The sequence below is a fragment of the Telmatherina bonti genome (assembly GCF_933228915.1).
Source record: "Telmatherina bonti genome assembly, chromosome: 15".
Classification (NCBI taxonomy): domain Eukaryota; kingdom Metazoa; phylum Chordata; class Actinopteri; order Atheriniformes; family Telmatherinidae; genus Telmatherina; species Telmatherina bonti.
The window spans coordinates 21681322-21700636 of record NC_136613.1 but is presented as its reverse complement, the minus strand read 5'-3'; the positions used below and the strand labels follow the sequence as shown (position 1 = coordinate 21700636).

Below are 19315 nucleotides of genomic sequence, written 5' to 3'. Positions count from 1 at the left end.
ATGTCTTTGCTGGACTGGGAATGCCTTGACATCTTACTGGATGAGCTGAAAGTGGCCAGGGAGAAGGAAGTGTGGGCTTCCTTGGTTAAACTTGGTATGATGTGGTAGAACATGGATGGATGGATGGAAACACAATTGTACCATCATGAATAAAGGCATGTGTGTAATTTATGCTTTTACAACATCATTCCATCCATTCATTTCTTTAACCGTTTAGTCTTAATTAAGGGTCAAGCTTAATTGTGACATCTGAGATGATTCAAGAGTCTCTTAAATCTAAAAATAAATCTGTTCCACAAGTGACAAAGTAAGCTAAAGTGAACCATAAATATGAAGCAAAGTTTCCTCTACTGGACAGTAAGAGTTATTACATCTGCTTTATGAGATCTACAGGAAAGCGTTACACCCCTCAGTGGTAGCTACATTGGCAGTCTGTGTTTTTTGCCCATGTAGACACGACAACTTAATTTTCAAAGATGATAGTGGATGACACTCAGTGTATTTCTTTGACAAAAAATAGGAAAAATATGAAAATAAAAAGTTTGTTCACCATTTAATTTTTGTGTTCTTGTTTGGGGTACAGAAAGACATTTGAAACAACAATGAATAAACAATTAGCACTATGTTGCGCCTCCAGGGGAGAGAAGCAGCTTCCCCATAGATGAGCAGTGTTTATATTTGCTGTGATGGGCTTTTTTCCTCAACATGTAATCTTTCTTCTTACTGGCAGGATTGTTTTTAACAGTTAACATAAAAAAAGCTCTCTTGACAGTGTGCCAGGGCTTCTTTGGTCACAGGCTCCAATACAATGCAGGTTCATTTATGACATTTTGACATTTTCCATGTGATATGATTTAATTCTCTGTGTCTTAAAAGGCATGTTGCTGATAATATAGGCATGGCAGCCAGCATGGGGGGAAACACTGAATGAAGTAATTAGGCAGCAGTGAATATTGTGCACCTTAGCAACAAAGAGTGAAAAAAATATTTTAAAAATGAACTAGCTAATACAGAGTATCATAGATCTTGCCTTCCTCTGTTTTCTTGCCAAATATTATTTACTTTCTTTCTGTGTGTCTCTGTAGATCTGGCAATGTGGTGGCTCCTTGGAAATCGTGACATGCTCCCATGTGGGGCATGTTTTCCGGAAGGCCACCCCATACAGCTTCCCCGGGGGAACAGGCCAAGTCATCAACAAGAACAACAGGCGGTTGGCTGAAGTCTGGATGGATGAATTTAAAGACTTCTTCTATATCATATCACCAGGTACAGCGTGAATTGTCATGAATTCTACATGCTATTAATGTTCTTAAGAATTTATGAATGAATAAGACATTTAAAGGATGGCTTTTTCAGTGCACCCCCCATGTTCAAAAGCAGAGATGAACAGCCCTCATTACCCAACTTCTCTGTGCTGACTGAAAAGATATTAAGGGAATTGGTGTGAAAAGGAAAGATGTCTCTGCTCTATTTCATTCTTTTATATACTTGCATGGCACTTTTTCCGCAGTCATTCAGTAATTCACATTTCTCTTTTTACTCTTATATTTGAATTTAATGCTGCTTTGTCGTCCTCAAAGGGTGACCGTTTCATTTCTGCTCTCACCTTCGCCACGCTCTCCTGAACTCGAGTTCAGAAATTTGTCAAAAACGCTCTTCTCTCCAACAGAGCTTAAACACATATGGAAAAACTGGATCAACAGTACAGTGCAGCTTGAGAGATGAGTACCCCTCCATCTGTCGACTCGGTAATGTGATTACCCTTTAGCAGGGAGCACTTTTCCGGAAATCTCTGGCTAAATGTTCTAGATGGCAGCCAACCTATAAGGGATCATCCGTAATCTGCAGATCTTCTGGCACAATTTGTGAGCTTCTTCTCCACTCAGTCAGGCAGGGCTCTCCACGGGCAGGTGTGCAGACAGAGCCAGCGTGGTGATGGATGGATTTCTATGTGTATTGTGGCCCCGCAATGACCGTCTGTTCCTCCAGGACGTGAGGGAAAAATAATCTGAGCTGATCTGCTGCCAGACTTCACTTATTGGCGCAGTATGGTGCTCAGGCGGATTTTTTTTGAGAGAGGGATATAAAGTTATCGTCCTATTAACAGGATACTTCCCGGCTTGTCCCTCATTAACACAGGGCATTTTAAGATCAAAGAGACTATTCATTTCCTGCAACATGTGACGCTCAGGCCCTACAGACGGACAGAGCCTGGGGGGGAGAAAAAGCAGCCTTCATGTCACGGCTTTTATCTGCCAATGTAAAAATTCTATCTCCAAGATTGAAGTGTAAAGTGGTGCGCTTTGCTTTTGTCTTTCTGGTGTTTGATGGGTTTATCCAGCACAATGTTGTAGCTCATACATTTATCCGGCTTTTGAAAGCTCTACTCTTTATTTTCCCTCACTGCAATCATGCTCTTTTATAATAAATTACCACCTTGGATCTATCTATATGCAAGTTATTAGCCCTCAAGAGGCACTCCAGGAAGAAACCATCTGCCTAATGTGTTTGTAAGTGTCTGTGCAGAGTTACTGTCTAATCCCTCCTTAGTCTTCAGTTTCAGCAATGCTGATACATCAGGCAGTTTCCATTTGGCTTCAGTCACACACATCATGACTAACAGTAGACCACAAATGTTACACTTCTTCATTTGAGAGAGTCATTACCTTAAACAATACATTTAATGTGTGTCTGTGTGGGAATGTGTGTATTAATAGGAATTCAGGGGCTAGGTTAATTATGTATTACTTAATAGAAAATCTGTTCATGATCCCACACAGATAGTCCATATTTTCAGGTGGGCCTCCTAAGTGTTTATGCAAAGGCTCCCCCTGCTGTTAAGTCAGTGTTGTGCAGGAAAAAAACCAGAACAGCTCTTATGTAAATCCTCATTGATGACATCCACAGATACATCCGGCTGAATCCCTGTTTTGACCTTTCCTCTGCAGGAGTGATGCGGGTGGACTATGGAGACCTGTCTTCCCGTAAAGCCCTCCGCGAGGCCTTGAAGTGCAAGCCATTTTCCTGGTATCTAGAGAACATCTACCCTGACTCCCAGATCCCAAGAAGATACTACTCACTCGGCGAAGTACGAAAGCTCTTGTATACTGATTTTTCCATTTATACTGGCTGCTTCTGCATTCAGTCAGATGTGCCCTTGTAGCTCCAGGGCTGTGTTTGCACGAAAACAATAATGTTGAGAGATAAATGTGAAAATCTGAGGATCCAGCAAAAGGCTTGACAAAACAAGATAGCAGCAAACACGGCTGGTTGTTTGTACGGAACACGTATAATAAACAACTGCAGAGATGCTCATGCACTCGCGTGTTTATACAGTTATGTTGTGTTCGCTGGACGGGTGAGATAAGATTTTATATGCATTTTATAGAATTCTAAACAGCAAGCAAAAACATAAAAGATGAATTAATAACATTGTCTCTTAAGTTTTGTTTTAAATGCTAGTTGGTTAGCTTCACTTTTTTTCTGTACTACATCTTTTCATGTATGTTATATGTGGAAAGCTAGAGAATATTTTAAGCATGTTAGTGGGCATAGATTGGTGACTGATTTTATCCTGCTTAGACAAGAGCTTACAGTTACTTTTTATGAAGATATTTAAAATTGTTGAGTTAGTTTTCTTCAACTCAGGCTAAACTTTTTGAAGTGACCTGATTTTCTGCTTTGTGTGTGCGACTTGGTGTCAATTGCGTTGCAGCTTGAAGTGGAGTCAGCGCTGACACGGAAGATGCTGTTTTCATAATAGATGAAGGCCGTTTTAAAGAAATGTCAGTTGAAGAACTTATGCTGAAAGGAGCTTGTAATCCTCTAAGCGCTGAGGATGAGAGAATAATTATCAGTGCTGCTTTGCTGTACTGCGGCAAGAACCGGGTCTCTTCCTGTCACTTTTTAGCCACTGCAGCACCTTTCCTCCCATCTCCCTCTGAGTCTCATCCTCTGTATAACACTCAGTCAGCCGATCTTTAATAGTTGAAACATTTTTTTTTCCTCTCTCTTATCATTTGATTAGGAATGCTATTTTATTCCTGCATGACAGCCATAATAATAGCTTAGGTAATGGTCAGCTCGGCTTCAGCTCTTTGAATGCATGAGTTCATTAAATGCCTGATTTGATGGTAAGCCTGCAGGAGCTGTGAAAACATGGATTCACTTAAAACTGTGTAGTCAGATCACGATTTCAGCTTTCAAAGTGGAGATAAGGTTTACAAGATAGACTATCATAAATGATTATCATTTCAGTGTGATTCTGTCCAGCATCTGTTCAGAGATGAAGCACTAAACACATTCGGTGTTGTTGTTAAACAAACACATTGTTGTTTTTGTTTAATGCAGTTTTCTAAATGACAAAGAAAGAGTGTGGTTAGAAAGTTGAAGATGAGCCTGTTTGCAGTCATTGTTCAGCTAGCTGACTTTTTTTTCCAGTTGTTTTTTTCTTATCAGTCTTTGTACCATAAATCAGCCACTATTTTATCCTTGGGGCAGCTTTTCAGAAAGCTGTTGTCTCGGTTGTAATGTAATTAGGGAAATGTCAGATAACAGGAGTGATGGCAGTCAAGTCAGGATCTGTAAGACTGAGAACGGTTTGCATGTAGCATTTCTAAAAAGGCAAAGAAAATGCCTTCACAATTTCAGCACAAACCTTTCTTTCTTTTCCAACTGTTGATAAATTTGGGCAAAAATGGTCGTGGCGGTCAGTGTGGTTGTTTGTAGCTCACTGTTTAAACTCCTTAAAACAATATTTATATAAATCTTAATTTAATACTAAAATGCTACTAATTAAGCCAGGAATATTGATGTGGAGGTTTGCCATGTGGATAAGAGGGTGAACAATAGAAAAGATTACTCCTTTTTTATGATTAGATACAATCCACTGTCTTATTTAGAGATTTATTGAAAAAAAATCCATCAGAGATAAGTAGAGTGAAAAATAGAAATACAAGCAAACCTTTAGAGGTGAATGTTTAGGAAATGACATGAATATGAATTTGCTTTTGAAGAGATCTCTGCATCCGCATTTCCTGTTTGTAGATCAGAAATGTGGAGACGAACCAATGTGTGGACAACATGGGAAGAAAGGAGAATGAGAAAGTTGGTTTTTTCAACTGCCATGGCATGGGTGGAAACCAGGTGAGAGAAAAACTTTCATTAATGGACTTTTTATTTAAGGCCAGTGACATCCAAAAATTCCAACACCCTTCTTAATACTTATGTTACTATAAAGAGTTTAGTTTGTAGAGTGTTAGCTGATCTTTAATTGCATGTTTTTCTTATTTAAAAGGAGAGAAAATCAAACAAATGTTGAGTCATTACAGAAAAGCTTGCAGATGAAACTGTAATCAAAGTTGTAGAGCTTTATGATCTTGTTATGATTTGTATACAGTCATTGTTGTGGATGATGACTATATTATACTCCTCCAATATTGTCTGAACAATCAAATGGTGTGGGCTTCTTTAAGCAGCTGCCTGTTACTGTAGAAAGTGAAATAACTGAAGCATAAAGTCAGAGCCAAAATGCCAGAAAGTGTACAGATAGATTTTTTTACAGTGTGTAGTGTAATTAAGAAATGATACAGAAAAAGAGAGCTCTGAATGGAGTTCTTGCAGGACTGCTCAAATGCAGATAGGAGTAGTGATAGAGACTTTTGCAGTTGCTCTGCTCTACAGTGCGTTTAAACCTGTACTGACATCACCTGCATAAAAGAGGAATTAGAAAGAAAAACTATCCCACACTCTGAGTACAAAATCCAATAGCTTGAATTTGCAAATGAACATCCATGTAGGAGGGATGCATTTTATAAATAACTTCCCTGAGCTGTCTGAAGAAAAAAAGGGCATCATTTGAGGGAAAACCCATCCTTTGAATTATACCAACCTATACATGACTTTATCAAAATGCCCCATGTTCATGATGGTCACCATTAATGTTGTGTAAATTTTGCCCAAAAGTTGAATACCGCCAACTTTTTGTGACAGGTGCTTTTAAAACTATTTACTTACTGTAAATACAGATGTCTGAATATTTTCAGAAAAAAATATGGCATATAACCAAGGAAGTGAAATTTAGTACGAGTAAACTTTGTGGTGTAGAATTAATATAATGAATATTATCTTAAAAATACTTCAACTATGGGCTGCAGTTTGAACATTTTTGGAAACTTTGTTTCATGTTAGATGTAATGGTCAGCTGTAACTCACTCTAAAACAAAAAACAAAAATTAAGTTGGCATTGCTTAAACAGTAACGTGTACAGCTGCACAAATGGATGACTAAAAAATTGAATGAAAAAAGCCATATGATTGGCTCGTGTATTGATCATCATGTTCACTTCTTAAACGTAAAATTTGGCATTGCTGTTTCCAGGTGTTCTCATACACAGCAGATAAAGAAATCAGGACCGATGACCTTTGCCTGGATGTCTCTCGCCTCAATGGACCCGTTGTGATGCTCAAGTGTCACCACATGAAAGGGAACCAGATGTTTGAATACGATGCTGAGGTAGGATCTGTGTTTCTCACAATAAGACCAAAACACAGCTGTTGTTTTTTAGTTTTGCTTTGTTTGTAGTTGGTCATTTTTCACACTGTTGATTAATGTCCTGATATGTATCAGTTAATAAGCTGATAGGTTGCGTGTGTTTGAGTCGTGACAGGATTGTAAAACCAACCAGAAACACCCAAAGAACTAGTTTGTACAAAACTTAGTAAAGAAATAGCTTTTTTCTGCCACCAGATGGCGATCCATGTTGTTGTCTGGGTTTTTTCTTTTTTTTTTTTTTTTTTTTGGTCAAAACAGCTCAGGTTGAGTTGCTATTTCCACCCAGCAGCTGTGTCTCCTCTCATCTTCTTTCGTTTCATATAGTATGTTGGCAAGTGGGAATATGATTTTGAGGTAAGTTGTCCTAGTCCTCCCTCCTGATTATTTTCCCACAATTCGTGTCCCGTTTCTCCTTTAAACTGTGTGTGGACTGTGACGTGCCGAAGATTGTTTGATTAGATTACAAACAGTTTGATGTGAAATTATTTTCTGAAGTAGAAAAATTGTGTAGAATATGAAGTAGAATGTAAAACTAAAAATGTTTTTACTTATAAAAATTCAATAATCAGACATTTTATTTGCTTCACAGTTGATACATTTCTCATATCTGCCATGATGCACAAGGCTAAATGTATGCTCTAGTGACATAAAATCATGGAATTTGCTGTTCATTCATTTGTAACAAAAAATAGAGCTAAAACAAATTCAGAGAAATCAGTAAAATATTTTATTGCTTTGTTGCAAAATTTTTATGTACCAAACTCCCAGTAATTTGTAACTTTTTTATCCTGTAAGATAATTCTGGATTTATAAAGAAGAGATATATTTTTATTAGTTTATTCATTTGTGGTGATGTAGCACAAACGTGGAAACAGAGAGATAAATGACAATGTCAAGAACTGCATATTAAACACTGCAGTTTCATTTTACTTAATACTCTTGGTTATGTAAGCTGTTAGTATTTCAATATTCAGGAAAATGATGGGACAGATGTTGTGTGCAGAAAACAGGAAAGCTTTTTGAATCTCAAAGGAGAACTAAAATATTTTTCTGAAGCCTTCCTGCCTCACAAGTCAAAAGACATTATGGGTTGTGCAACTCAAAAAGCATTTTCGTATTAACAATTTATGCATTTTTTTTTAAACACTAGGGAGACGCTTAAAAACCAGCGCTGTTGTCTGTGAGTGATTGAGACGTCCCATTGTTGACATGTCGATATTGCAGGATGAGGAATCTCTGAGGTCGTTCCATCAAGCACTGAACAAACCCCAAAAGAAAAAAATTTCATTACGCTTTGTTCTCTGGGTGCTTTCTTAAAGTGAAAAAAGCTGAATAATTCATAAACAAAGAGGACCGGTCTCCCTTGTAAACAGCATTGGGGTTTCACTACTGTCAGTAACGGAGGTTATTTTTAGCTCAGGTTTGACTGACAAGGACTGAAACCAGGGTGACTAGAGTACCATGAACATTTCATCTGGCCATCAGTTTCATTTTCACATGAATACCTGAATTTCTATATATTTCCTGCCTTTTCACCGAGACAGATGGTCATCCTTCTTTTATAGCTTTGCTGCCGTGTCAATCAGAGATGAACATGGCCGACCAAAATAAATCCACTAGCAATCATTTTTGTGATGAAAAATATTCATAAAGAAGAATGATAATGTGTTGAAATTTCACACTGCTGATTTTCTTTAATTTTTTGGCCGACCTTGTACTATTTCAAGTTTTGTGCTTGCAAGTACAGACTAATTAATCATTAATTGTTTCAAAACCCAAATATTTATGTTTTTTTTGTAGATTTAGCTGCTTGTGCTCATATATAAACAGCTGTTATCTGATTCACACTTGGAGAAAAGCTGGGCATAAAGATGGAACTAATTGGTTTATTAGACATACAATGTTTGAGTCACGCATTGTCAGGCGTCAAATTCACAAAGTGAAATGACATAAAAATCCTGCATTCATGTCTCGATAGATTGATAGTTATTTACAATTTAAAATTATTATGATGATTATGATAAATGATGTGTCAGGCTGTTTCAATCAATCAAAACAAACAAAACAAAAAACCCTCAAGTTGCTCAAGCGTCCAAACGCCATTAAAGAGTGTATCACATCATCTATAAAAAGTATGTAGAAATGCATAGATTACTCATAACATTAAAACACTGACAGATCAAATTAATATCACTGCATGTCTATTGGCACATACTTACACATACACACATGTACATACATACGTACACTTTCTTTGCAGATAAGTCACCTCTTTCTATGGCAACAGCTCTTCCCTACAGCAGCAGCCTCCCACATCAGAGCAGATGTGGATCCTATAAAAAACTGTCAACAGGAGACTCAAAGAACACAATTAAGTCTGAGGTGGTCACCCAAGCAAACTCCCCAGATACCAGTCTAAGAGGCTCTGATGGAAAGCAATGCCAATTCAAAGAAACAGTTACCCTTAAGACCAACAAGACCCAAAGGATTTAGTGGTACGTGTCCCTGTACCAGATACTGCAGAGGTATAAGAGGTTCTTTGTGGACCGCTAGTCAGAGCTCTGACAACAACATCAAAAGGACCTCCACAATGTTTTTTTTTTTTTTTTTTTGTTATTTAGGTTTTTATTAAGTGTTTTCAATTTCTCAATCAACAAACCAAACAATGATAACAACAATAAATAATAAAAAATAAAATGAAATAAAATAAAAGTAATGGCACAATCATGGTATTGTAATCACAGCAAAGTCTTGATTTTTAAGGAATGACATGAAAAAAGTCCATGTTTTGTTAGCTTTGTCCTGGATGTTATGTACCTTAGAAATAAAGATCTCATATGCAGCAGTCTCAGTCATCAGTTTGATCCAATCCTCAATTTTTGGTCTATGAGGACTCTTCCAAATCCGTAGAATCAATCTGAGCGCCACTACAAATGCAGCCACCACAAATCCAAACATTTCCTTTGTAAATGTAGATGGCATAATTGTCTTGTCTCCCAGCAAGCACAACTGTGGCACTGCTGGGATAGGCAAGCCAGTCCATTTTTTCAAATTGCTGATAACCTCCATCCAAAGTGGAAAGACCAGAGGACATTCCCAGAAACAATGAAGGTATGTCCCAACATCAGTTCCACATTTCCAACATGTATCACTCTGTACTAGTCCCATTTTAAAAAGCTTTGATGGAGTAAAATAATAGCGATGAATAGTTTTGTAGTGAATAAATCTGCTTCTAGCGTCTCTAGTTGCCCAACCCAAATTTGAAATAATGTTGCTCCACACCTCTTCACTAATTTCAGTATGTAAATCTTTTTGCCATGTTAATCTTAGACCATCACATATTGTGGCTTTACTACTCAAAAGATTTTTATAAAACATTGATGCCGACTGAACATTACCTGGCTTATTCAACCATTCTTGTAATGTACTCTCTGTCCGTAATTGATTTAGGCTAACAACTGAGCCCACACTACTTCTAACCTGCAAGTATTTCCAAAAGTCTCCCTTGTCAGTCAAATTAAACGTTTCTTTTAACATACTAAATGACATAAAGTCATTATCTCTATACAGATGACCTATTTTATGCACCCCTAGTTCAAGCCATTTCCGCCACAAAATAGGAGACTTTCCAATACGCACTAGAGGGTTATTCCAGACAGAAGAGTAAGTCTGTTTATATGGAGAGAGTCCTAACATTTTATGGGCTTTCGCCCATGCCCATTGAGAGTGTTGTAAGATTGGATTCTGTTGTATTGAATTTGTTGATTTCTGAGAAAGAAACTGGATGATATTAAAGGGATGTACAATTTTCTTTTCAATATTAACCCACCTAAAGTTTGAACCCCCTTCCCAATGCTTAGACAATTTATTCATTTCAAATGCAAGATTATACAGCTCCAGGTCTGGGAGGGCCAGGCCTCCACAAGCCTTCAAAGCTGTGAGTTTTCTTACTCCAATTCTCGCTTTCTTACCATTCCACAGAAATTCCTTGATTAGTGAATTGTATTGTTTAAAAAAGGCATTACTTACTGTTATTGGTATCATCATTGATATGTAGTTAAACTGTGGAGCAACCAGCATTTTAATAGTGTTAATTTTACCCCACAAAGTAAGGTTAAGTAATTTCCACTTATCCAAATTTGTTTTCAGTTTTTTTAGCAATGGTTCTATATTTATCGAGATGATGTTAGTCAACTCGGAACACAACTTCACACCAAGGTATTTCATTCCCACAGGCACCCATCTGAACTGGAATGGAGAAAGAAGAGGTTGGAAACATCCCTTTGATATCGGCATGGCTTCTGACTTTTGCCAGTTAATATTATAGCCCGATAGTTTTGAAAAATTTTCAATTGTTGATAAAACCTTTGGAACAGAAGAGGAAGGATCTCTAATAAGAAGCAAAATATCATCAGCATAGAGAAACATTTTGTGCTCTTCCGAACTATGTATAACACCTCCAATATTCTTGTTTATTCTAATTGTGGCTGCCAAGGGCTCAAGGAATAAAATGAATAACAGGGGGCTTAACGGGTCACCCTGCTTTGTCCCGCGCTTCAGGCTAAAAAATGGAGACATGAAACCGTTTGTCAAAACTGCCGCCCTAGGATCTGAGTAGATAACACTCACCCATCGAATTAAGCCCTCTCCAAATCCAAATGCTCTAAGAGTATATTGAAGGAAGCTCCATTCTACTCTATCGAAGGCCTTATGGGCATCCAATGATAAAGCGACAACTGGAGTATGATTATTTTTGTTTAGCCACATAAGGTGCAGAAGACGTCTAATATTATCGGATGATGTTCTACCTTTCACAAACCCTACCTGGTCTGAGTGAACCAAGCATGGTAATATTTTTTCCATTCTAAGGGCAATAACTTTAGTCAATATTTTACAGTCTACATTAATCAGGCTCACTGGCCTATAACTACCTGGATCAGTGGGATCCTTGTCTTTTTTTGTAAATAAGAGAGATCAGAGCCTCATTAAATGTATCTGGCATCTTTCCCAATGAAAAGGATTCCTTATAAACTTCTGTTAAAATAGGAGCCAATTTGTCCACAAACTTTTTATAATATTCTGATGGAAACCCATCTAATCCAGGTGATTTTCCCGTTTTCATTAGAGATATAGCCTTTTTCACCTCTTCCACAGTAATGGGACTATCTAAACCTTCCTGCTGGTCCGTAGTCAGTTTTGGCAGGTTAAATTTTGAAAAAAAATCATCACACTTCTGTTTGTCAAATATTACCTCAGATTCATAAAGTTTCTTGTAAAATTCTAAAAATACTTTATTTATGTCACCAGTGCTGGTCTTGAGTTCACCTGTCTCATCTTTAATAGCAGGGATTGTATAGCTCGCCTCTTTTTTTTTTAAGCTGTCTTGCTAATAGCCGTCCTGCTTTTTCTCCACTCTCGTAAAAATTGCTATTAAGTCTAAATAGAGCATATTCAACTTTTTTATTGTATATTTCATTAATCTGCAATTTTAAGTCACAAATATGTTTCAATGTAACATCTGAATATTGTAATGATAGCTTCCTCTCCAGTTCCATTAGTTCACTTTCCAAAGCTAAAATCTTTTTTGACTGTTCTCTTTTTTGATTACTGGCATAAGCAATAATCTTACCCCTAATGTAAGCTTTTGATGCCTCCCAAACTGTGGTAATCCTTTCTACTGAACCCATGTTAAATTCAAAAAAGTTATCCAACTCGTATTCCAATAACTTAAAAAAATTAGGGCTTTGAAGCAAAGACACATTGAGTCTCCATCTACCCTTTTTGACAAGGTCTGGCTCCAAAACTACACCAAGGTGCACAGGGGCATGATCAGTTAAGGCTATAGGTCCTATCGTGCAATCAGAAATATTCTCAACCATATTTTTACTTATTAAAAAATAATCGATTCTAGAGTGTGATTTGTGCTTATGTGAATGAAATGTATATTCTCTATCCCTTGGGTTGACAGTCCTCCATATGTCAACTAATCCAAGGTCTTTCATCATTAATTTAATAGCCATTCTATCTTTCGGTTTGTTTCTGGAGAAAGCGGTTTTATCTATTGCTGCATCTAAAACTTGGTTAAAATCACCGGCAATTATTGTGTTATCACCTGATATGTCTCCCATTATTTTGTTTATTTTATGGAAAAATGTTTTTTTCCATTGTGGACCTCCACAATGTTAGGCTAAAGAACACAACATTGTTGTAAATATTTGATACTTGTAATTAGATGAAAATTTTGATCAGCTTTATCAACAGAAAGTTATTTGAAAGGTATCTGATCAGATCGACAACAAAACTTGACTGGATTATGTCTGATCTGCATCAACTTCTCCATTCTTATAACTTTTTGGTTTTGTTAGCTGTTAGCTTTTGTGATATTTATTGGTATTTCTTTATGTATGTCAATTTTTATTGTGGTTTAGCCATCAAGCCCGTGGCTTAAACACAATAAATAAACTGCAGACTTCTGTACCTACGGTTGTTAAAAGTGGTAAGTTTGAAGTTTGCTGTGAAGAACAGACGCTCCAACCTGACAACAGCTTAATGATTCTGTGACTTGCCTTCACAACCATCTGTCCCTTTTCCCTCCCGGCTCACTGCAGAAGCACACCTTCCTCCACATCATCACCCAATCATGTCTGACCATCAGCCGTCTGGAGGACGGCACCTATGGCCCCACCGTGGAGTACTGTGACAACAGTCCCTTACAGTCATGGATCCTCCACAACTACACTCACCTGGAGGTTGCCAAAAAACTTTACTTCAGTTCCACGGATTATATTCTCTAGACTTACATCTGCTCTTGGTGGTCCATGTGGGGGGTGCCGCCTGAGGTGAGCGGATAAGAGCTAGTTAATGTAGAGTAGAAGCAGGTGGTTATTTTAGCTGCTATCTAGCGCTGTAGTTTAGCGTTTCTGTGGTTGACATTAGGAAACGGAAGCAGATAGATGCTTCAGATTTTATTTATTTTCTTTTTTAATAATATCTATTCTTGTTTTGGTAGTAAAAGCAGATGAACTTAAGAGTATTTTATAACCCAGAATGTGCATGCAGATTGTTTTAGGAAGCAATGGAAAGCTTTTAGTTGTGACCTTTTAGAGGAAATGCTTAAAGACAGGGGAGAGACACGTTAAGCAATGACAGATGTCCCATCAAGATGCTTCTGTGTATAAGATGCTATCTCCAAGACCTTTCGCTAGTCTTCATGCTAAATTAGATCTCGTTTGACATTTATTTTCCAACATAAATATTTGATTTTGATCTGAAAATCCACTGGCTGTCTCCTGGACAGCCCACGCCTGCTGAGTGATGTTTGAGACGGAGGAGGACGTGTTTATTTTTAGTTGATTATCTACATGCAGGGCTGATTGAAACGGGCTTCCCATTGTTTGCAAGCTCTTTGAAGTGATCCTTCATTGTGAAGCCACCTTTCATGGCTCTGGACTCTCAGGCTGTCCTCTTATTGGCCCGAAGCAGCTGTGCACACGGTGTGCCACATACATATTGCAAAACCAGAGAATCCTAGTCATCACTGCTTTTCACTGAAACCAATGAAGCCCAGTCATTGGTGCTTTTCACCACTCAACCTGCTCATTTACATACCTTTGTTAGAAATGTTCCTTCTCTCGGCATTTCTGTCTGTTTCAGGGTTGCTTTTTCAGCTTTTGTGTCTGTCATTTTCTCTGTGGCTCTTTCTGTTCTGCTGAGTTATCTCAAGTTTGCACTGCAGGATCCCACATCATTGTAAGTCCCGAAAGGCTAAAAAGCACCTGGCAGGCCACAGTTTTTCTGTCCGAGCAGGTTAAATTGGGTTAGAATCTTCTATAACTGCTGGTGTATATCAGAGTTGCAGCAGAGGAGTGACCCGCTGCTAGATGGCCTGATTTGCTGTTCCCGCTCAGAGCGGGGCACCATTATAGCAAATGAAACTGTTGCTCACCCTGCCTTTAGATAAAGGGAATATGCTGTTTTTGTTTCAGTTGTAAAAAGCAGCTCAGCTGTCGAGATCTTCTTCAAAACAGTGACTTGCGCCTTCGCTGCATGCTCTTTGTACTGCCTGGTGAAAAGAGGATCTGTTTCCTCGTCCGGGGCTTCTGGTTAGAGGCCGTCCTCATTTAATTAGCTGGTCTCAGCTGTGCACATATTCAGTAACTCGCTCCGGCGGCACTGCTCCGTTTGCTCGGAGGCAGAGATGGGAGTTTTCTCTGCCCCAAAGCTGGCATGAAATAATTATGATCAAAGGACAGGACCTCCACACTTCTAATAATTTCATTAAATGTTGAGTTTTTTTTTTTTTCTTTTCTACCCTCCACACTGATACTCCTTCTGTTCTCTGGCCATTTCAGCAGGTTTGAATCTGAAAGAAGGAAAAACTACTTCTCTCAATAATGCCTCAAACAGCCTTATGACTTATAAATTAGATCTACCTGTAGCCTAGAGGTGGTCCACGCCATAATGAGCCTTCTAAAGAAGTTATTTATTGGTCCTACAATATTTTCTCTTGTCAGGATTGCACTAACATTATCTTTTTTTTTTCTTTTTCTTTTTCTGAATAAAACAAGCTTATCGTTCTTTTGTCTGGTCTTTTGGCAGGTGCGTAAGATTGTGTGCCACCTGCTCTTTGTTCTTACTCTGTTTGAACAAATGTGCCTGGTAGGGGAGTCGGCAGTGTGCGCTTCAGGAAATATGTATGTGTTATGCATGTGTCAGTGAGCACTTATTTGTATCCAGGCAAAGAATGTCAGGCCCTTGTGCTTTATAGCATAAGATCAAACATGGTCTGAGCGTCTGTGTGAGCTCATTAGTCTGGATATCCGCTGTCAACAGCAAAAGCACAATCTTGTTTTAATGAAGAATTATGCTTGAACCGCAGGATAAAAAATGGCAATGCCGTTCCGTGTATTTTGTAATATGCAGACTGAAATTTTGTATTTTAATTTTCATTATATGTTGGTTGATGAAGCTGCATGAAAATGCAGCATTAAACATTAGATACTGTCTGTGAAGCTTATTTTTTTCCTCTGAGGTTGATTTTTCCAGTTATTATCCCCTATAAAGATCCTGTGCTTGCAATGTTTATAATGAGAGAGCAACTCAAGTGACGAATGAAATTGTAGAAGCATGTTACTTCTGAGGCCGTAAAGATAAATGGTTAATCAAGGAGAGCTTTCCTGCTGTTGCTACTGGGGGCATGTTCTCTCCTTTGCCATCACCGCAGATGGCTACAGATTCTCTTCAGAGTTCATGGCCATGTGTTGCTTAAGTTCGGCTCATCACAGCAGGAATGTTCTCCAGATGGATCAGTCATCTGGCTTCTCTGGCTCTCGTGACAGAGCAGCAGACAGGCAGGACTGACAGGTGAGAGAGGACAAACAGCAGGCATCCACGATGGCCCTGCTCCATTCTGCTCTCAGTAAAGCATGACCGTGACAGTGAACCAGCATGCACACAACCAGAACTCTGAAAATGAAGCAACTTAATGAAATTCAGACATCATTGATTTTCTTTTGATGCCTTTCATGAAGTGCGCTGTTAATCAGTCAATGTCACCTTAGCTAAAGCTGGAACATTCAGAATGGCTTGTCTCATGGGCAATTTAATTTGTTGATGATGGCACCTTTGATTTGTGATGTTGCGTCTGCTTTTCTTTTTCTTTTTTTTTTTTTTTTTTTTTTTAATGAAGGCTGATGTTATCAAAACAAATGGCTTACATAGTTGTCCCAAATACATATATATAGTGTGTGTGTGTGTGTAGAGGAGTTTGTAGGAACTGCAGTTCTTTCTCTATATTTGAGTGTAGTTGTAAATGTATAAAGAACTGTGATGAAGTCGACTAAAAAGCTGATGTTCTGTAAAATGTCTCATGGGTAATGTGTAGTGTATCACATAGTGCTGCTTGAAGTTCAGACCAATAGTGCTAATGGTCTTTATTATATGAATTACATGGCTCACAAGTTTAATTAGAAAGAATCAGTGGTAATTAGTAGTAAGCTGTTCAAATAATCAGACTGAATAAAATTATGCCGTTAAAAGTGATGAGACTTGAAAGCATTGGATAATATATACAGTATACATTAGGGTCACTCTGAAATGCTGAGATGATCACTAGCCTATGCAGTTATGTCTCACTGTTCAGAACATTTCTTACAATTTCACCTCATTTGTTTGGGTTTCAGATCAGAAACAAAGCTCTAGGTTTTGAATAAAGGTGATAAAGGAAAACTGATTTGTCTGTAGAAATCAATGGGGTTTTTACAGAACTAAAAGAAAACGATACATGAGCCATTTCCAACACACCATATCTCGACCCATTCAGGCTACAAGCTTTGTGCAAAACATTGTGAAACATTTGCAGTTGTCTTGAAAACTCTAAACCAGTGTTTATCAGCCTCAAAAAAACGTGAATATAAACATTTAAAAATGTCAGTTTCACATTACAATGTGAATTATAAACATTTAATTTGCCATCATGTCTTCAATTTTTTTTTTTTTTAACAATGTTGCCAAGATGCGTACATTGCTACAAGCTTGATTAGTACAATGATCCATCTGTGTCTCATGGGTTCATTTCACAAGTTACATTTAGATGTTATATAAATATTACATTTTAGCACTTTTCACCCTTAATGAATTTGCCAAATGATGGACATACATTCATAAGACGGTTCTGTCACTGCTGGGTAAAGAAAATATTGCATCTTTTCTAAACATTTATCCTTTAGAAACTTGGAATGTGATTGTACTTCAGGTTTTGTGGTTTCAGTGTTATTTTGCTGCTTTCAAGCATCTATATAATCTGCAGTTTGGTTCGACCAATAAAAAGAGACCGCAGCACTGCATTCTGTTTGGAATGGTATCTATTCAGAGTTTTTGGAGCATTGTTCTTGCTGGATATTTGTATGCAGAGGATGCAGGACATGATGCAGAAAGTGCTCTGTGGAAATGAATGTTTTGTTTGCAGTGTGTGGAGAGTGGCGGATGATGCTCTGAGATGACTGTAATACCAGCTGTATCCCAACATATCCACAAAACCATCAGCAGAAAAGGGTGCTAAGCAGTAATTCCTACAAGCACACACATTTGCTCATTTGCAGTGTGTATCCCTGATTAACTGCTCCGTTCACACATTGTCACACCCTGCAATCATTATGAGATTTTCGAGAGAAGCTGGAAAATCTCCACAAGGAGTCCAGTGTGAATACTGGAGAAATTTAACTGTCTTGTGCAGCCTCTCCATAACATCTGTGGAAATGTCACTCTGCGGGGAAGCGCTTTGTTTAATCAATGACTACCTGATTCGTTTCTTTGTTGTTCCCTCTTTAACCTGGAAACTCATTTGCTGTAGCTTGACTCAGTTTGACTTATTTCCAGGAGAAGTCTACAGTTTGAACTTTATGTAAAAAAACAGAAGGTTTAAATGAGCTGCAGTGTGGAGTGATGGTCTTTAGTGCCATTAGCAGCCCAAGAGAAAAGTGAACATTAAACATTCTTTATTATCTGAAGCACAAAAGATAGCTGGGATTTCTTTTCTTGCACGTTTTTACATCTTGTACATCTACAGAGATCTCCTTCCAGTAAAGTTGAAAATGATCAACCTCAGTGTGAGAACTAATGCACTGAGGCACTGAGATGTGGCATTTTTCATAGTTGATGGAGGCAAACTTTATAGAGAAGGAAAATGGCTAGTTTAAGTGTGTTTGTGAAGGTTAACGCTAACCCTTGTAAGTTCACTTCCCGGAGAAGAGCTAACACCGAGTCAATAACACAGATGACTCTTAAACAAAGTGAGCATCACTGGTTTATATAAACAAGCGTCCTTTGAACTGTGCTTGTGCCAGACCTGTGTATTCAAAATATGCATTTTTATCTGACTGGTGTCATCCTTCTCTTCTCAGCGACTAACGCTGCTGCACGTGAACAGCAACCAATGCCTGGACATGCCGTCTGAAGAGGACAAGATGGTCCCAACCCTCAGAGACTGCAATGACAGCCGCTCGCAGCAGTGGCTGCTCCGTAACATGACCCTGAGCGTCTGATCCCTCACCTCTATACTCCGCCCCCCCACTGCTCCATCTTCCTCCTAACCTGCTCTGGGCCTGTCCACACCCTCACCAGGTGGCTCTCAGCGCACACACAACAATGGCTTCCTCTTGTAACAGCCTGGCTAATAAACGGAGATCCTGGCAACAGCAGCTTATCTTCCATTATGGAGATGTATCCCCTTACAGCTGGCTGCTTATTGGAGAGAAGCTGCACCTGCCATTCTGTCCATGTGAGAAGGTGTGGTTTTGGGGTCTTCATTGTGTTGAAGATGGAAAAAAACAATCGTAAAACTCATCTGGGACACATGCAACATGTGCATCTGCTGGTGGACTATGTTAACAGAAGAGCATCAGGAATACTGTAAGACGCATCCATGGGGCGGTTTGCAGTGTAAATGACCCTCCATGTGTGGTGTCCATGCAGTGCATTTATGAGTCTACTGTGACCCAGATGGTTTACTGCTCATCTTTTCTCCATATAAGCTTCCACTATGCTCAGTAAAAAGGAAGGTTTTTTAGGTTTATGTGAGATCACGATTAAAAGTAAAATACATCAACAATACAGACACAACACATCAACAGATTTATATTTTCTATTTACTTTTGGTGTAATAAGATACAACAATACTCCACATATTGAGTCTATTTATTTCTATTTTCAAAAGATGATGAACACATTTCTGGAAACAATGCCCATTCTTTAAGCTACCTGGTTG

General features: G+C 38.4%; 1 protein-coding gene across 3 annotated transcripts in view; it reads left to right on the top strand.

Annotated features, from left to right (window-relative positions):
• galnt13 (polypeptide N-acetylgalactosaminyltransferase 13) overlaps nucleotides 1-18593 on the top strand; it is a gene marked incomplete at both ends in the record, with an annotated part of 40437 nt that extends 21844 nt beyond the window's left edge. The window contains 6 exons of one of the 3 annotated variants that reach the window (XM_079254194.1): nucleotides 1086-1266; nucleotides 2949-3088; nucleotides 5047-5145; nucleotides 6379-6513; nucleotides 6877-6906; nucleotides 13161-13346. In XM_079254194.1, the coding sequence (XP_079110320.1) occupies nucleotides 1086-1266; nucleotides 2949-3088; nucleotides 5047-5145; nucleotides 6379-6513; nucleotides 6877-6906; nucleotides 13161-13346 (771 nt within the window). Of the gene's footprint in view, nucleotides 1-1085; nucleotides 1267-2948; nucleotides 3089-5046; nucleotides 5146-6378; nucleotides 6514-6876; nucleotides 6907-13160; nucleotides 13347-18452 lie in introns of those variants that run through there. The other 2 variants (XM_079254196.1, XM_079254195.1) reach the window with 2 other exon arrangements.
• Nucleotides 18594-19315: the final 722 nt, after the last annotated feature.